The sequence below is a fragment of the Entelurus aequoreus genome, linkage group LG19, assembly GCF_033978785.1.
Source record: "Entelurus aequoreus isolate RoL-2023_Sb linkage group LG19, RoL_Eaeq_v1.1, whole genome shotgun sequence".
In the NCBI taxonomy this organism is placed as follows: Eukaryota; Metazoa; Chordata; class Actinopteri; order Syngnathiformes; family Syngnathidae; genus Entelurus; species Entelurus aequoreus.
Window position 1 is genome coordinate 15,330,992 of NC_084749.1, and position 18,056 is coordinate 15,349,047.

Here is an 18,056-nt window from a genome sequence, read left to right on the forward strand (position 1 = left end):
ATATATTACTGTATGTACAGTATGTATGTATATATTACTGTATGTATGTATATATATATTACTGTATGTATAAGTGTGTGTGTGTGTATATACATATATATATATATATATATATATATATATATATATATATATATATATATATATATATATATATATATATATATATATATATATATATATATACTGTGTTGTGGCTTGTGCAGCTCTTTGCGACACTTGTGATTAAGGGCTATATAAATAAACTTTGATTGATTGAATGATATATGTATACTCGTGTGTGTGTGTGTGTTTGTTTAAAATAAATGTGTATATGTATATATTTGTATGTATATATATATATATACATATATATATATATATATATATACTGTGTTGTGGCTTGTGCAGCTCTTTGCGACACTTGTGATTAAGGGCTATATAAATAAACTTTGATTGATTGAATGATATATGTATACTCGTGTGTGTGTGTGTGTTTGTTTAAAATAAATGTGTATATGTATATATTTGTATGTATGTATATATATATATATATATATATATATATATATATATATATATATATATATATATATACTGTGTGTGTGTATATATATATATATACTGTGTGTGTGTATATATGTGTATATATATACTGTGTATGTATATATACATATATATTGTGTGTGTATATATATAAATATATGTATATACTGTATGTATATATATATATACTGTATATATATGTATGTATATATATGTATATCACTGTATGTGTATATATATACATACTGTATGTATATGTATTTATATATTACTGTATGTATATATATACTGTATGTGTATGTGTATATATATATTACTGTATGTGTATATATATATATATATATATACTGTATATATATATATGTATGTGCATATATATATATACTCTATGTATATATATATATATACTGTATGTATGTATGTATATATATATATATACTGTATGTATGTATATATATACTGTATATTTATAATATATGTGTGTGTATGTGTATATATATATTAGGGCTGCAACTAATGACTAATTTGATAATCGATTAATCTGTCAATTATTACTTCGATTAATAATCGGATAAAAGAGACAAACTACATTTCTATCCTTTCCAGTATTTTATTGGAAGAAAAAAAACAGCATACTGGCACCATACTTATTTTGATTATTGTTTCTCAGCTGTTTGTAAATGTTGCAGTTTATAAATAAAAATGTATTTTTAAAAAAAAATTAAAATTTAAAAAAAAAAAAAAAAGTCTCCTAGCATAGATCCAACGAATCGATGACTAAATTAATCGGCAACTATTTTTATAATCGATTTAATCGATTAGTTGTTGCAGCCCTAATAAATATATATATATATATATATATATATATATATATATATATATATATATATATATATATATATATATATATATATATATATATATATATATATATATATATATATATATATATATATATATATATATATATACCGTAATTTCCGGACTATAAGCCGCACCTGACTATAAGCCGCACTAGCTAAATTTAGGGGAAAATACAGATTGCTCCATATATAAGCCGCACCCGAGTATAAGCCGCAGGGTTTTGATGTGTAATTACCGTAGTACATAGGGGTTCCTGCTACCACGGAGGGGATTGTCGGGACAGAGATGACTGTTTGGGAACGCAAAGCGTCCCATTTATTAACAATAAATATTTCAATCATTCAATCAAACTTTCACATCTTTGACATGGCGAACAGCATTCGTGCAGAGTACAAATAATACAACGCTGCAAAGTAATACAAAGTGCTCGCCTGTACGTTATCAAAATAACCAGCCTATGAAAAGTCAGTCTTTAGTCATTGTGTCATCGTCTTCCTCCTGCGTACTAAAACCACCGAAATCCTCTTCGTCTGTGTCGGAGAAGAACAGGCCGTATATAAGCCGCACCCTTGTATAAGCCGCAGGGACCAGAACGAGGGGGAAAAGTAGCGGCTTATAGTCCGGAAATTACGGTATATATATATATATATATACGTACGTGTGCGTTAACATGGGGCAAAAAAAATCTGTCTTTTCAGTGTATTCAAACTGCTATTCCACAGTGTCAGTACCACTTAGACACATTCTGACTGGGATAAAAAAAATCAGCTTATTCGCTTCAAAAGAGCCCAAAGCCATGCATCTACTTCAAATGGTCCGACAGCTTTGCATTTACTTTGGGTATGACTTTTTAGCTGATTGCTTAAACCAAAATATCCTAGAAACATAAGTCCACAGACCTCACAGAATCGACACTTATCTTTTACTTGGTTAAACTGCCTGTCATTGTGTGTTTGTGTTTTTCCTATCATGGCATTAACCACACAGACAAAGAGTTGTATTGATCCCTTTTACCCACAACACTTTTTCTATTTACTCAGAAGGAAGATTGTTTTTTGATCCATTCAACGTGGCCACTCCAGTAACGCAATAAATTGGCATTGAATGGAAACACTTGATAAATGACCTTAGTCTTGGTGATAGTTGGAAAATAAATCACAGACAAATTGAAGCACACAACAGAAAATCCTACAAGATTGCCCTTCACTACCTAAGAATTACAAGTCATCTGGAGTCTCTCGACAAAAAATTAAATCACCCAGCACAAAGTGGGCTTATTAAACACAGACTTTTCAACTCACAGTCAAAGCATTATTGTCATGAGATACCGAAAAACATTAAGCCACAGTAATACAGCCAAATTAAAAAACAAACAAAAAAACATGAAATAAATTCAGGTTCATACGTCACAACACAAAATAATATTTTTTCATGATAGGGTGATAGGTTTTCATTACGTTTTACTTTTGTCACTGTGCATGTATGTATAAATATGCACTGCAACCACATAATTTACCTCTTTGTGGGCTAGATATGAAGTATTTTTTATCCTATACCTTTCCTCTGTGTGCCTGCGTCCCACGTCTTAGAATTGTCCGTATTACGTACTTAAATAATCATGGGTTATACTTGTATAGCGCTTTTCTATTTTCAAGGTACTCAAAGCGCTTTGACACTATTTCTACATTCACCATTCACACACACTGATGGCGGGAGCTGCCATGCAAGGCCCTAACCACAACCCATCATTAGCAAGGGTGAAGTGTCTTGCTCAAGGACACAACAGACGTGACTAGTGTGGTGGAAGCCGCGGATCAAACCAGGAACCCTCAGGTTGCTAGCACGGCTTTCTGTAATATGTTATTTGAGAAGATAAGACGTGAGATACTGCATAGTGTACTAATTTGATGAAGGAAGTTGTCATAGTTACAGGGCTCGAATTTAACCACGGCAACCGCAGCAAGAGCCGCGACCGCCCTTGTCACTTGCCGTAATGCCCTAAAAAATTGACCAGCATCGACGGCAAGAACATGCCGTGACCGCCCTTGACTTTTTACTTGTTAATGGACTAAGGATGTAACGGTGAACGGTATAATGATAAACCGCAGTAAAATTCCAGATGGTTAGTAATACCGTTTATATGTTTAATTTTTGAAAAAACGTCATTAATTAATGCATTTTACACAACACTGCTTACTTCCTGAAAAAAAGAGCGCCGCTGCAACTACGCCTGCAAATGCGCACTATCACCGTTAGGCTCGAACAAACATGGCAGCCACTACTCGGACTTTGCTTTAAAAATGTTCCCTCCGAGTATACGGAGCTGATCGCTTCGTCGCGGAGTCTGTGTGTTTAACAGCGCAATGCTGTTGGAGGAGAAAAATATTTGATGTTGCGGTTTCATTTTAAACGTGAAACTAGCATCCTTCCGTCAGCTGTTGGGACTGAGGGTTACCATGCAGCAGGCGAAGTGTAGCGAACGTTGCCACAACTTGTTTATAAAGTCTTTAGTTTGTTTAATGGGATGGTCACTCGTCCTTTAATTTAACTGCTAACTTTGTCAGTGTTCAAAATAACATCAATGCTAACTCAAATGTTTTGTCATCTCATCGAATTGAACGCTGGCTGAGTTGTCGGGAACGCACAAAGGGTTCAACTTTTTCATTCAACTTTTTTACTTGAACTACACATACCGTATTTTTCGGAGTATAAGTCGCTGCGGAGTATAAGTCGCACCGGCCGAAAATGCATAATAAAGAAGGAAAAAAAACATATATAAATCGCACTGGAGTATAAGTTGCATTTTTGGGGGGAAATTTATTTGATAAAACCCAACACCAAGAATAGACATTTGAAAGGCAATTTAAAATAAATAAAGAATAGTGAACAACAGGCTGAATAAGTGTACGTTATATGAGGCATAAATAACCAACTGAGAACGTGCCTGGTATGTTAACGTAACATATTATGGTAAGAGTCATTCAATAACTATAACACATAGAACATGCTATACGTTTACCAAACAATCTGTCACTCCTAATCGCTAAATCCGATGAAATCTTATACGTCTAGTCTCTTACGTGAATGAGCTAAATAATATTTGATATTTTACGGTAATGTGTTAATAATTTCACACATAAGTCGCTCCGGAGTATAAGTCGCACCCCTGGCCAAACTATGAAAAAAACTGCGACTTGTAGTCCAAAAAATACGGTACACATTTTGAATGTGTTTTTTAAATACAATTTGGTTTAAAGGATTTCAGTATAAGTAGTTTTTGAAAATTTTGAGCACATTTGAAATTAACGCATGATAATTTTGGACACAATCACCGTGATAACAACTTTTTATACCGTGACATCCCTATAATGGACAATTGTTACGTAATTGTTTTGATAAAAACACGCCGACATTACTTTTTTTCTTACATTTTCAACTGTTTAATTCGCATAATTAAGGTTAATGCGTATAAACAACTTGGGCGCAGCCATTTTGGAAGCGTGTGTCAAAGGTTAACCGACAACGAGAACAGCCAAGATTTTCCGAAAACACTTGTTGCATCAGGGTCTGGAAGGACGTCAGGTGTTCGGTAAATTTAGGTCAGCAGCTCTCAAAATGCAGAGGAACGAATCAAAGAAAGAAAACATGAACAATTACAGGCTGTTGGGAAAACTGTAGCAAGCTACACAACTTCTTTAGGTATGTTAATTTCATAGTTTAAATGGAGTGCTAAATGTGTTGATCGTTTGCCCTCGAAACTCAGCAGTTCTAGACCTGTTAATGTTGTTTATGTGCTGTATCGTGAATGTTTATTTTGATTTGTAACTGTCAACGACCATGTGTGTAACACACATGGATTTGTTTTCTTTTTTGTAAACATTGAAAATAAGTTGCTGATGTAAACAATAATGGAATGAAAATTGCATGGCGTTTTATATATTTGTTTATACACAAGTTTACTACAAGTTAGGTCATATATGGTAGTCTATTTCAATTTATTGACATTTGATTATTTGTATATCATATATATGTGTGTGTGTGTATATATATGTATATGTGTATGTATGAATATGTATATGTGTATGTATGAATATGTATATATGTATGCATGCATGCATGCTTTGGAGCCCCTGCCTCGAAAGAAAATGTTTGCCTTGGTGCCCTTCCAACTTGCCTAGGTGCCCTAAAATATGAGCCCTCCTTTAAGGCAACACTTGCCTTGACCTTAAAAAGTTAAAATTTGAGGCCTGTGGGTAGTTACTTTCCAACAGTACCAAGCGTTAACTTTAAAAATATTACATATATGTTGTTTCTGTGTTGTTGTAGGTGACGCGGGCATTTTCTTTCACAAAGACTCCAAAGCGTGCGATCCAGAGGGCGTTCATGTCTAGCACTACTCCAGATGAGAAAAACCCACGTCTGACTTCTGAAAATCGCAGCAGCTCTACTCTGACTGTAAGTCATTCTGGTGAACTTAAACCTGTGTATGTGTCGTTTGACAACAGTGTGTCCCTAAAGTTTGGACACATCAGCAAAAATGTCAATATTATTTTTTTAAATATACACTAATTTAATACATAAGGTAGTTTAAAAAAAAAAAAAAAATTGTTGCAAATAAATGTTTTTCATTCAATGTATTGTAACATACACATTTTCCTGTAAAATATAATAATGTAAATACAAATACAAAGTAATAAACATGAATAAATAAGAAATGTATGTACACTATATGGCACAGTGCATGCAACATGCATTATAAAGTCAGTTCTTTCGCATTTTTATTTATAGTGCAGAATTTAACATTTTAAAAATGTAAAACCAACTTTACAGTAGATCCCTGCTATTTACGGGGTTAGATTAACATAATACGAAAAATGTATTCTTAAAAAGTCCTAAAACCATGAAGTGACTTAGACATTAAATAGCTAATGAAACTGTGAAAACACTGACATGCTGAATCACTGATGTATGGTAGACATTCTGCCCATCTTTGTTCTTTGTTTTTATTTTGTTTTCTCTGTTTATTTTTTGTTAATAATGACTAAAGTGTATGTAATGACAAGATAAGTGTCAGGATGCCATTAAGTTTTGTTTACACAGAGTTAGTGAAGAATTTGACCAAGTGTGAACACCTGATCCTAATTTTAGAAAAAACAGTGTAAAATACAACATGTTTGTACTGTCATTGTCAATTTTGAAATGGGAAATTTCACATTTCAAACACTGTTTTGTGCCTCTCATACGTTTTTAAATGCATTTTAAATTCAGTTTTAGACATTAAAAACAATTAAAGGCATATAGTATACAGCGCTGTACTGACCAAAAAACAGGTCTTGTCAAAGCATCCTTGTTTGGAAAATATTAAGTAAATAGACTCTCCCTGGACAATAAAGCTGATTCTGGTTCTGAGAGGGTGCCATCAAAGTTGTGATTAAAACAAATAATTGTTTTCAATTCAAAGCAGAGAAATGTAGTGGAACCTCAATTTACAAACATAATTGGTTCTTGAACAGGGTTTGTAAATAGAAAAGTTTGCATATGGAAGCAAATTTCTCCATAAGAAACAACGTAAACATTACTAATGGTTTCCAGCCTTGACAAAAGTTATTATTTTTGTAAAGTTTTGTAGGCTTTGGACACAATATAAAGGCATATGCAGTACTGTATATTAAAAAAAACATACCAAGGGGTTAAACTAAAGCAACAGCAACTGAATTGTCTTTATTTACAGCTGCCCTGCGGGCTCGCACGCACGCACACTCACATTGTCACTAGCCCTGTGGTGCACTCATAAAACTCCTTAACTTTAACAGCCAGGTTGCAACAATGATTAGGAATAGAAAGTAAAATCTACTTTACCTTGTTGGTTAATCTTCTTGGTGTGCAGCCAAGGAAGCAGCCGGGTGGTAGGCTATGTCGACACCACTGTGGATATTACCTGAATGTTTCAAACCACACATCGCTTGTCCTTTGCTTTCTTTGGACTCATTAAAATAGAAGAAATTAATGAATACAAAAATGTTGTAAAAAGACAAAACAAATAAAGCACACAAAGTAGCATTGAGCACAGTAGCTAACAGCCGAACTGCTGTGCTGATTGATTGAGTACAGAGATCGATCAGCTCGCCTCCAATGGATATGCTGCCTGACATACAATAGGTGAATGAAACATTACTACAAGGAGACAAGGTTTGTACAACAAAGCATATTTCTATTCGATCTGTGGTTTATAAATCCAAAAGTTTGTGTAATGAGGGGTTCATAATTTGAGGTTTCACTGTGTACTGGAAAGTAAATGACAAAACCTGAATAGGTGGCTATCAACTAACTCTTCACGAGTTTTGTCTCTATTTTGACATACACAATGTCACTGGGTCCAACTGATGCAAACCAATGTAATGTTGGTATTATATTTTAAGATTTCTGTACACACCCTGGTGAACTACTGCTTTAACAAATACCAAGTAAAGTGTGTAAAACTACACTTAGTTTTACCCACTTTGCTCCCAAATACTGGGAGACTCTGAGCCTTCATGTTTAACACAGGATTGATTTCCTAATAAGTCCAGGCTAGCCACAGAAGTCTGTTTTCTGTGAATCCCAACACCGATTGCGGGGCAACAACAAGAACACTAGACAGGCATGTGATTTTTCTGTCTTTAGTCGCAAATCCGTCTTTTATCTCTGTAAAATATTAAGAAATATATTTTTCTTTTATTTCTGACCTACAATGTGGGTTGTCCCCCTTGTCCCCCCTCCAGGGTACCACCCTGGACATGGCTGGGGTCCCCAGATCCTGGCTTATTTTCAGTAATTTTCATTAAGTTCAAGTCACATGCCTGACCAGACTAAATGACGACACACGCGGTCAAACATGTCTTGCCAGGTTGAGGGTCTCAGCAACAAGGACACACCCAAATTCAAGGTTCGCCATCAACTTGGTTAGCTACTGATCTGCGTCTTGTTTTTGGCCAGAAGAAAAGATATTATCTAAGATAGTTTACTCCCCGTGATTGGGAGTTGATTAGCTACTAAAGACTTTCCTTCCTTAGTGTGGCTCTGTTCTGTTACTAACCCTCGCCTCCATAGCGGTAAATAGGCAAAATATGTTATCAGTGTCCTTATCAATAAAGGAGATGGCACAGTGACTAAACCACATGCAACAAAACACACCAAACAAAATCACTGTAAGCTAACTAAAGTAGTAGCAAAGAGCATTACCAGAGCAGCTGTTTTGGAGTCCCTTGGGGGCGGGGTTTCTGCTGGAAAGCATCGCTGCTTGTTTACCATGATCACAGCAATGTTCTGCAACAAGGCATGTAAGCCTGCCAAAGCTTTTCATTTGGCCTGCCAAATTTAACCCAAATAATGAAACCATTTAGTCTCTTCAGAGAAGTGCTCATTTACTATATACGGTACTTCCTCAGTTCTGTTGGGGCAACGGTGAGGCACCAGTAGAAGAAAATAAGGAACAAGTTTAGTTTGCCACGAATAGATTTGGTGCTACTTTTTAGATAGCAGTATGCATCAAACCCCCACTCCGAATTCCCACACAGTACACATTTTAAAGTGAAAGACAGGAAGTGTTTGTTCCGTTATGCATTAATTCTGTATTCAAATACAAGTGGTCATGAAATTCCACAATATTACCCGTGGGAGCAGAAATCCAGACATACACGGGGAGAGCGCATTGTCACTGAAAAGCGAGGTGTGGAAGTGTGCAGGACAACTCCACGAGCGTGTACTGTAGCCCAGCCTTTGACTCTTCTGTTCTTTGGTAACACTTGGCCTTACCGGTGGAATGTGTAAACCAGAGTTTGATACTGGTAACTTATACCGGGGGTCGGCAACCCGTGGCTCTTTAGCGCTGCCCTAGTGGCTCCATGGAGCTTTTGTAAAAATGGAAAAAGATGGGGGACAAAATATATTTTTTGTTTTAATATGGTTTCTGTGGGAGGACAAACATGACACAAACCTTCCTAATTGTCAGAAAGCCCACTGTAACATATATATGTTTGTGTTCATGCTTCACTGATGAGAGTATTTTGCCACTCTTTCTTCGTCTCATTTTGTCCACCAAACGTTTTATGATGTGCGTAAAAGCGCAAAGGTGAGCTTTGTTGATGTAATTGACTTGTATGTAGTGCTAATTGATGCTAACATGCTATTTAGGTTAGCTGTATGTAGATATTGCATCATTATGCCTCGTTTTAGGTATATTTGAGTTAATTTAATTTTCTTTACTTATGTCCTCTGTGTATTTAATTTATATTCACATGTCTCATGACACATTATCTGTATGTAATCTTGGCTGCATTTCTGATAGTTGTTTGTTTGCCATGTTGTTCCAGACCACAGTAAGCGTTGCCCAGTTTGCCAAAGATTGTAATTAATCCATTAGAAGACAGCCTGCCGTTTCCTTTAACTTGGACACACGCATCTATGCCTTTGGCCATTCTAAGCTAGTAATTTCAAGGAGTTATCTCACCCTCCTAGAATCCCTAATGTTTTCCAATGTTGTAAAAACTTGTAGAATAAATATCAAATTTCAACATTTCTGTGAACAAAGATTTGAGTCAGCCTGTGACACATAGTCATTTTGATTGTAGGCTATTATAGCTAACATAGATATTTACATCATGTGTTGCCTTCATTGTAAGACTTATTTATATAAGGCTTTTTAATTTTTTGCGCCTCCAGACATATTTGTTTTTTGTATTTTTGGTCCAGCGTGGCTCTTTCAACATTTTGAGTTGCTGACCCCTGACTTATTCCAACAAAAAGATGCCTTGAATTTCAAATAGATTTGTAATTTTTTTAGCCATAATACAAAAATCCATTCATGAATGTTTCAAACCACACATCATTTGTCCATTGCTTTCTTTGGACTCATATTGAGCTAGCAAAAATAGAAAGATGCTGCAAAAAGGCTAAAAAACACTTTAGAAGCACACAAAGTATCACTTAGCACAGTAGCTAACAGCAGCACGGCTGTCCTGCCCGCACAGAAAGGATTTGCTGTAAGCACACAATGGGTGGATGGACAGATAACTGTTCGTACAACAGAGCATATTTATATTTGGTCCGTGGTTTGTTAGTCGACAAGATTGTACAACGAGGTATTAAGAAATCGAGGTTCCACTGTAGAGGGCCATAACTATTTTGTCAGTCCGACCATTTTAGTGTATGTCAATGTGATTTACACAACTTTTTGATATTTTTTGCAGGGACTGATATGTATTAAATACCATGCTCCATTTGACTCCCTTTTTGTTTCGTACTCTAGATGTCTCGGTCTGCCTCCACGTTCACTTTGAGTGACTGTTCCAAAAGCAGCACCTCAGTGCAACGCTCTAATTCTCTGGACCACCCTTCTGCTAGTGGCAGACTTCCTGTCTGTGTTCGTAGCCCTTGCAGCTCAGCAAACAATAGTACTATCCTCAACTCTGACATGGACGCCGAAGTAAACCAAAGCCCTATTCCTAATTACTACCCCAGAAAGCGAGAGGCTATATCGCCCATCATCAAAGCTCAGTCATCAGTCCAACCAGCACATTCAAGGCTCCTTATTCCCCATTATTCTGCCAATGCATCTCATCTCAACCCGGCTTCGGTTTCAATGACCCAAACCAGCTCTCTGCTCAAGTCCAAAACTTTGTCAGAGCAAATTGATTACGGACGTGCCGTGGAGTTCCAGCCAATGCTCCCAACTCCACGTACCATCGGCAGAACATTTTCAGAGTTATGTAGGGATGCCAAGATGTCTTTGGACCCTCTCAAAGCAGTCCAGTCCAGTCCTCGAAGGGAGACGCTGCTTTAATCCCAGACCAAGCCCAGGTTCATCAGTATCATGTGAGCAAGTACCTCACAACTATCACAATTAAGGGTGAACAAGTTCTAATTGTTGAGCAGTGCTTGCTACAACATTTGGTGCTTTCCTTTGACACATTTGCATTCCTAAACTAACTCCTCAGAAACCTTAATCCTTTTGACGATGATTTGATCTAAATTAAGATTGTATGCCTCAATTGAACTTGGCCTTCATTACTACCTGTTTATATATGATAAATTACAAATTTCAGATGGAAATGAAAGGGGAAAGGTTTTGAGGTGTTTTGGGATCATTCTTAAATCTGTTGTACAAGCTGGCAGAGATGTCAGTGGTAATCACTTGGTGGCTGGGCTTTGGTGACAAGGTGGATTGGTGCAGATTTTTGATTTTTTTTTTCAATCTGTATGTGGTACACTGTGTACTAGCTGCTCTGTAAAAGATGGCTAAATCCATGATATGTCGCCATCAATAAAAAAAGAATGAAAAGTAAATGGCAAAACCATCTCTTATTGCTTTAACATAAAACCGAAAATTATCATACAGTATAGTTTGAATATTTAAAAAGTAAAATGATCACTTTATCCAAATATTTTTTGCCGCCCCATTTAGGTACGCTCCATAAAACGTGTGTGTGTAAAAGTACACGGAAAAAACAGTTCTTATTGCGTTAACGTAAAGAACTTTATCTACCACGTGCAAGCAGTTTCCCCCAACCCATGGTAGAGAGTAGTCAAATCAAAACATTCAAAAAAATAAAAAATATGAAAACTTTTATTAATTTAGAAATAGATTAACCTTGTGAAAAACAAGATTTAATTAAATTACATTGTAAAATGTAAACTCCCCATACTTTGGTACAGTCCAGTTGGATGCCCTGAGAATACAATAACCCGGTTGAATGAAAACATCCAGAATCAGAATACCTTTATTGTCATTGTATGGAAACAACGAAATTGGACAGCAATCCAGCTCAGTGCTTTTAAAACAACCTACATAAAATAGTCCTAAGACAACAAACAATAATAAAACAGTTTCAAATTTAAAAACATAATAAAATGTTAAAAAACATATTGCACAGTAGATCTCTATCAGAGGTAAGCAAGTTAATAAAGTGGTGAGTGTTCAGGTATGTGCAGAGTTTAGGGCAATAACAGCTTTAGGATAGAAACTGTTTTTGTCCTTGCTTTGATGGTCTCCCTGAGGAGAAAAGTTCAAGCCAGTGGTGACCTGGGTGGGATGAGTCCCTGAGGATGCTGTTTGCTCTCCTGTTGCAGTGTCTCTTATACAGGGCCTCTAGAGATGTAAGAGGACCATAGACTTGGGCTTACGAATTTTCGGGATACAAGCTGTCTGTAGTCTAATTGTTGATTGCCACAGTAAACACCCATAAGATCCAACCAAAACACACACAAAAGGCATGTTACATGTTGAAATTGGGCAGGGGGTAGGAGGTAAAGCACAGATTAAATTGGTTTGAATGAGCAACACTGTTTTGCAATCCAAGTTTTTAGAGGCACCAGCTACGTCACATAACAAATTAAACTCGTATCCTGCGGTACTACTGTATTAAACATGTTGATGTATCTGCAGTCAGATGAGTTTTGAGTCTGGTTTTGGAAATATGAAGAGAGTCAATATTACGGTTGTCAGGTATTAAATATTTCCAGAGTTTGGGTGCGGAGTGGCTGAAAGCAGTCTGCTGAGGCGGATACGGGGCACAGTGAGGTCATTGGCTGAAGTGTGATGGTTGCGGATGGCTTTGAAGATGCACAGGAAGAATTTGTAATCCTTTATATGACTACCTGAGAGCCAGTAAAGTTGCTACAGGACATGGGGGTTTTGGTTATGGCTTGGGTAGCAGTGTTATGGACCAGTTGGTCTCACTTGTGGAGAGACTTCTGGGGGAGACCAAAGAAGAGAGTGTCGCAGTAATCAAAAGGAGCGGTGACCGTAAACAAGAATTAAGGGGCCAAAGTCTGTTAATATTTACAAGACTTAGTGATGATATTGATAATTGATTGAAATGACAGTGTTCAATGCAGGTTGGCAGCTAAAGGGGAAGGGGGAAAACTGTGGATCTGTCAGTGGTGCTGGAGTAATTGTCGACTTTGGATATGTTCCAATGAGGAGTTTAGTTTTCTCACTGTTTGATTTGAGCAAGTTTGAGGTGAACCAGGATTTCATTTCTGATAAGCAGGGGGTGAAAAATGAGGACAGCGAGTATGGAGTTTGGTTTGCTAGAAAGAATGTCACCAGCAAAGCACTGACAGTAGAGATTGAATTTGCGTAAAATATTGCCGGGGGGAAGTGGTAGGTGATGAAAATAAGTGCCTCTCGGACAAAGCCACACATGCAGTGGGGTTGGACTTGAAAGATTTGAGCTCGTTAAACTAAGCACGGCCTTTGAGTTAAGAATGAAACCATTCACAGGGTGTGTGGGTAATGCCAATGGATGAGCGTCTATTGAGGAGGATTGGGTGTGAAATGGTGTTAAACCACCTCCTTCATGATTCCATCCACAGCCAAACTGCCCTTGAGCGAGATGCTATCACTACCATGATTGACGGTGGCTTTCATAGTTAACTCGCTATTCGTCACATGATTCATTTTCGCAATGTTTTATTATTAAAGCAGAAAATTATCATATAATATTTTCAGAATATTGAGGTACACTGCATAAAACGTTTACAATTCCTAAACGGTGAATGATATTTGTGAATTCTGTACAATGTGTACTTTTATCCCAAATAATTGTCACAAATTGATATTGCGATCACATATACAGATATAAAACAATAAAATGTATATCCTTATGCAGAAAACTGAATACTGTTTTTAACTACGATATAAAGACATACTTTAGTTACATGCCGAGCTTATGTTGTTGTAGTATTTTGTATTGACACTGACTGTAATGACATGGCATTGATGCTGTGTTGGTGTTTCACAATTGTGCCATATACATATACACACACATACTGTACATGTGTATATATATATATATGTGTGTGTGTGTGTACGCATATACGTTTGTGTATATATACGTGTGTGTGTGTGTGTGTATATATATATATAAAATATATGTGTGTGTATATAAAAACAAATGTGTGTATATGTACATATATATACAGTATATCCATCCATCCATTTTCTACCGCTTATTCCCTTCGGGGTCGCGGGGGGCGCTGGAGCCTATCTGTATGTGTGTGTGTATATATATACATACATATACGTAGGTGTATGTATACGTGTGTGTGTCTATGTGTGTGCGTGTATATATATCTCTGTATGTATATACATATATGTGTGTGTGTGTGTATATATATATGTATGTGTATGTATATATATGTATGTAGTATATATGTATGTGTATATATATATCTATATACGTATGTATATATATGTGTGTATATATATGTATATATATATATACAGAGATAAATATACATACGTATATAGATATATATATACACATACATATATACTACATACATATATATACATACACATACATATATATATATATACATATATATATGCATGTATATATGCATATGTATACTTGTATATGTATGTATATATATGCGTATGTATAAACTTATATGCATATATATATATGAATATATATATACAGTATATATACATATATATGCATGTATATGAATATATATACAGTATATATATATATGAATATATATACAGTATATATATATATGAATATATATACATATATATGAATATATATACAGTATATATATATGCATATATATATATATATATATGCATAAGTATACTTGCATATGTATGTGTCTGCATGTGTATATATATGCGTATGCATATATATATATATATAATATGCATATATATATATATATATATATATTTGCATATATATACATGCTTGCAACTCTGGTCAATGAGCCAAATAGCAAAATAAGAACATTTACTGTATTTGGCGCTATAAAAAAAAAAATCCCACATTTCGGAATTCTTCCTTTTTCTTAGATCCATTTAGATCAATGATTGCGCCGAAAACCAATGACAAATGCAACACGCCGATCCTTTGACTTCTTTCAGTATGAGCTGTGACTCAAAGAAGCGCTTCTTTATAAACCCAATCCGATGTTTTATAGTCAAAAGACACAGCAGCTGTATCGGCCACGGTTTTTTTTCCCTTAGTGACACACTGAAGGTATCACTCCTTTCGGTTTCATAATGCATCAATGCTTTTGCATCAGTTGACTCGTTGCTAGTATTTTGTGACTTTTAATCATGGTTTTTCTTGTAGTTTTCAGGATATCCTTCTCCAGTGAAGGTACATTCTGCGTTTGAGAGGAAGTACCACACATTCAGTCGATCAACTACTCATCTCTTTTGACGTCCTCATTCATTGAACGGACAACCACACCCGACTGGCCTTCTATCTCATTCAGACTGCATATATGTATATATATATATATATATACACACAGTTTGTGTTTTTACCATCATTTGTACATTGACTTTAAGACTTCCTGTTATATACATTATATAAATACACATATGTATCTTAGCCTTTTAATGTTTTATTATTCTGTGAGGAAGACCAAGTATCTAATATTTGATGTTTTATTCTTTTAAACGTTATACTGTACTAATACTGAAAAGGTGCAATTTTTTATGTAATAATGCACTACAGTCTACATTTTAATTTTCAAATATTATGTCCCTATTATCTTGTGTATAATTTCCAGAAACAAGTCTTGTGTACTTATTTATTTTTGTGAAATACATTTTGTTATTAATCTATATTAAATATATACAAATGTCCGTTGTTGTTTTTTTTTCTCCCTTTAACAGGTGTGTTGTAATGGAAATCAAAAACTAGATTTGACAGCTGATTATGTTTGAAACATTTGTTTTAATTTGACCAATTCAGATTTTGCACCCATATTTAATTATACCTAATTTGAAATCATATTTACTGCCTATATGTAATTTTCTTTCATTCATTATGGCAATAGTGTATCAATAAATACATGAGAACTTTACCTGGTTTCTAGTGTTTTTTAGAGCACCACTTAAATGTTATGTATTTACTGTATTTCAAACAATATCAAACTTTAAACCTTAAATCATTTACGATAATGTGTCAATTTGGGTTGAGCGGCTGCCAAGTTGTATGAATGTGAAATCAAAATACAGTAAGATGTATAAATCGTAAAAGAAATGTGCAGTTTCCCATACAATATACATTACAGGACATTGAAATGTACAGTACAATAGTAACAACCAATACGGACACTCAAAAAAAAAAAAACTAAAGATACATTTTGACAAAATATGAACACAAAACACGTTTTATAGATTCTAATAATCGTTTTAGAGTAGAAAATAATATACAAAACCAGTGAAGTTGGCACATTGTGTAATTAGTAAATAAAAACAGAATACAATGATTTGCAAATCCTTTAAAACTTATATTCAATTGAATAGATTGCAAAGACAAGATGTTTAATGTTGTAACTGAGAAACTTGTTTTTTTGGCATTGTCTTGCTGAAATAAGCAGGGGCGTCCAAAACCTGTATGTACCTTTCAGCATTAATGGCGCCTTCACAGATGTTTAAGTTACCCATGTCTTGGGCACTAAAACACCCCCATACCATCACAGATGCTGGCTTTTCAACTTTGCGCCTAGAACAATCCGAATGGTTCTTTTCCTCTTTGGTCCGGAGGACATGACGTTCACAGTTTCCAAAAACAATTTGAAATGTGTAGATGAGCTCGGTCCCAGCAAAACCGGCAACGTTTCTGGGTGTTGTTGATAAATGGCTTTCGCTTTTCATAATAGAGTTTTAACTTGCACTTACAGATGTAGCGACAAACTGTAGTTACTGACAGTGGTTTTCTGAAGTGTTCCTGAGCCCATGTGGTGATATCCTTCACACACTGATGTCGCTTTTTGATGCAGTGGGGGATCGAAGGTCTGTAATATTATCGTTTACGTGCAGTGATTTCTCCAGATTCTCTGAACCTTTTGATGATATTACAGACCGTAGAGCAGGGGTTCCCAAACTTTTTGACTCGGGGGCCTCATTGGGTTAAAACAATTTGGCCGGGGGCCGGGCTGTATATATATATATATATATATATTAGATATATAAAGCGCACTTTCCGCGCGCGCGATGATGTCACGTTATCGATGACAAAATGCATTTTTAGACAATATGATTTGCCTGAGCGGCTAGGAGACACCGTGAGTAGCAAGCGGTACAAAGTGGATCAGAAAAGACAGAATTTTTTATTTTTTTGTAATACTTGGGACTTCCCGCGGGCCTGATTTTGGACGCTGGCGGGCCGGATGCCGTAGTTTGGGGACCCCTGCCGTAGAGGGTAAAATCCTTCAATTGCTTGCAATAGCTCGTTGAGAAATGTTGTTAAACTCTTCGACAATTTGCTCACGCATTTGTTCACAAAGTGGTGACTGAGCATTTCATGGAAGCTGCTTTCATACCCAATCATGGCACCCACCTGTTCATCTGTGGGATGTTCCAAATAAGTGTTTGATGAGCATTCCTCAACTTTTCTCAGTCTTTTTTGCCACTTGTGCCAGCCTTTTTTGAAACCTGTTGCAGGCATCAATTTCCAAATGAGCTAATATTTGCAAAAAATAACAAAGTTTTCCAGTTCGAACGTTAAGTGTCTTGTCTTTGCAGTCTATTCAATTGAATATAGGTGGAAAATGATTTAAAGTTAAAGTACCAATGAATGTCACACACACACTAGATGTGGTGAGATTATTTTCTGCATTTGACCCATCACGCTCACCCCCTGGGAGGTGAGGGGAGCAGTGAG

At 35.7% G+C, this 18,056-nt stretch overlaps 1 protein-coding gene and 1 long non-coding RNA gene across 5 annotated transcripts in view; one reads left to right on the top strand and one right to left on the bottom strand.

Annotated features, from left to right (window-relative positions):
• ect2 (epithelial cell transforming 2) overlaps positions 1-16,188 on the top strand; it is a 66,833-nt gene extending 50,645 nt beyond the window's left edge. The window contains exons 24-26 of one of the 4 annotated variants that reach the window (XM_062027983.1): positions 5,716-5,844; positions 10,676-11,241; positions 15,510-16,186. In XM_062027983.1, coding sequence (XP_061883967.1) covers positions 5,716-5,844; positions 10,676-11,209 — 663 coding nt within the window. In that variant the 3' untranslated portion in view covers positions 11,210-11,241; positions 15,510-16,186. Of the gene's footprint in view, positions 1-5,715; positions 5,845-10,675; positions 11,242-15,509 lie in introns of all 4 variants that reach the window. The other 3 variants (XM_062027985.1, XM_062027986.1, XM_062027987.1) reach the window with 3 other exon arrangements.
• Positions 1-18,056, bottom strand: part of LOC133635149 (uncharacterized) — a 110,073-nt gene that overhangs the window by 57,244 nt on the left and 34,773 nt on the right. The window lies entirely within an intron of this gene.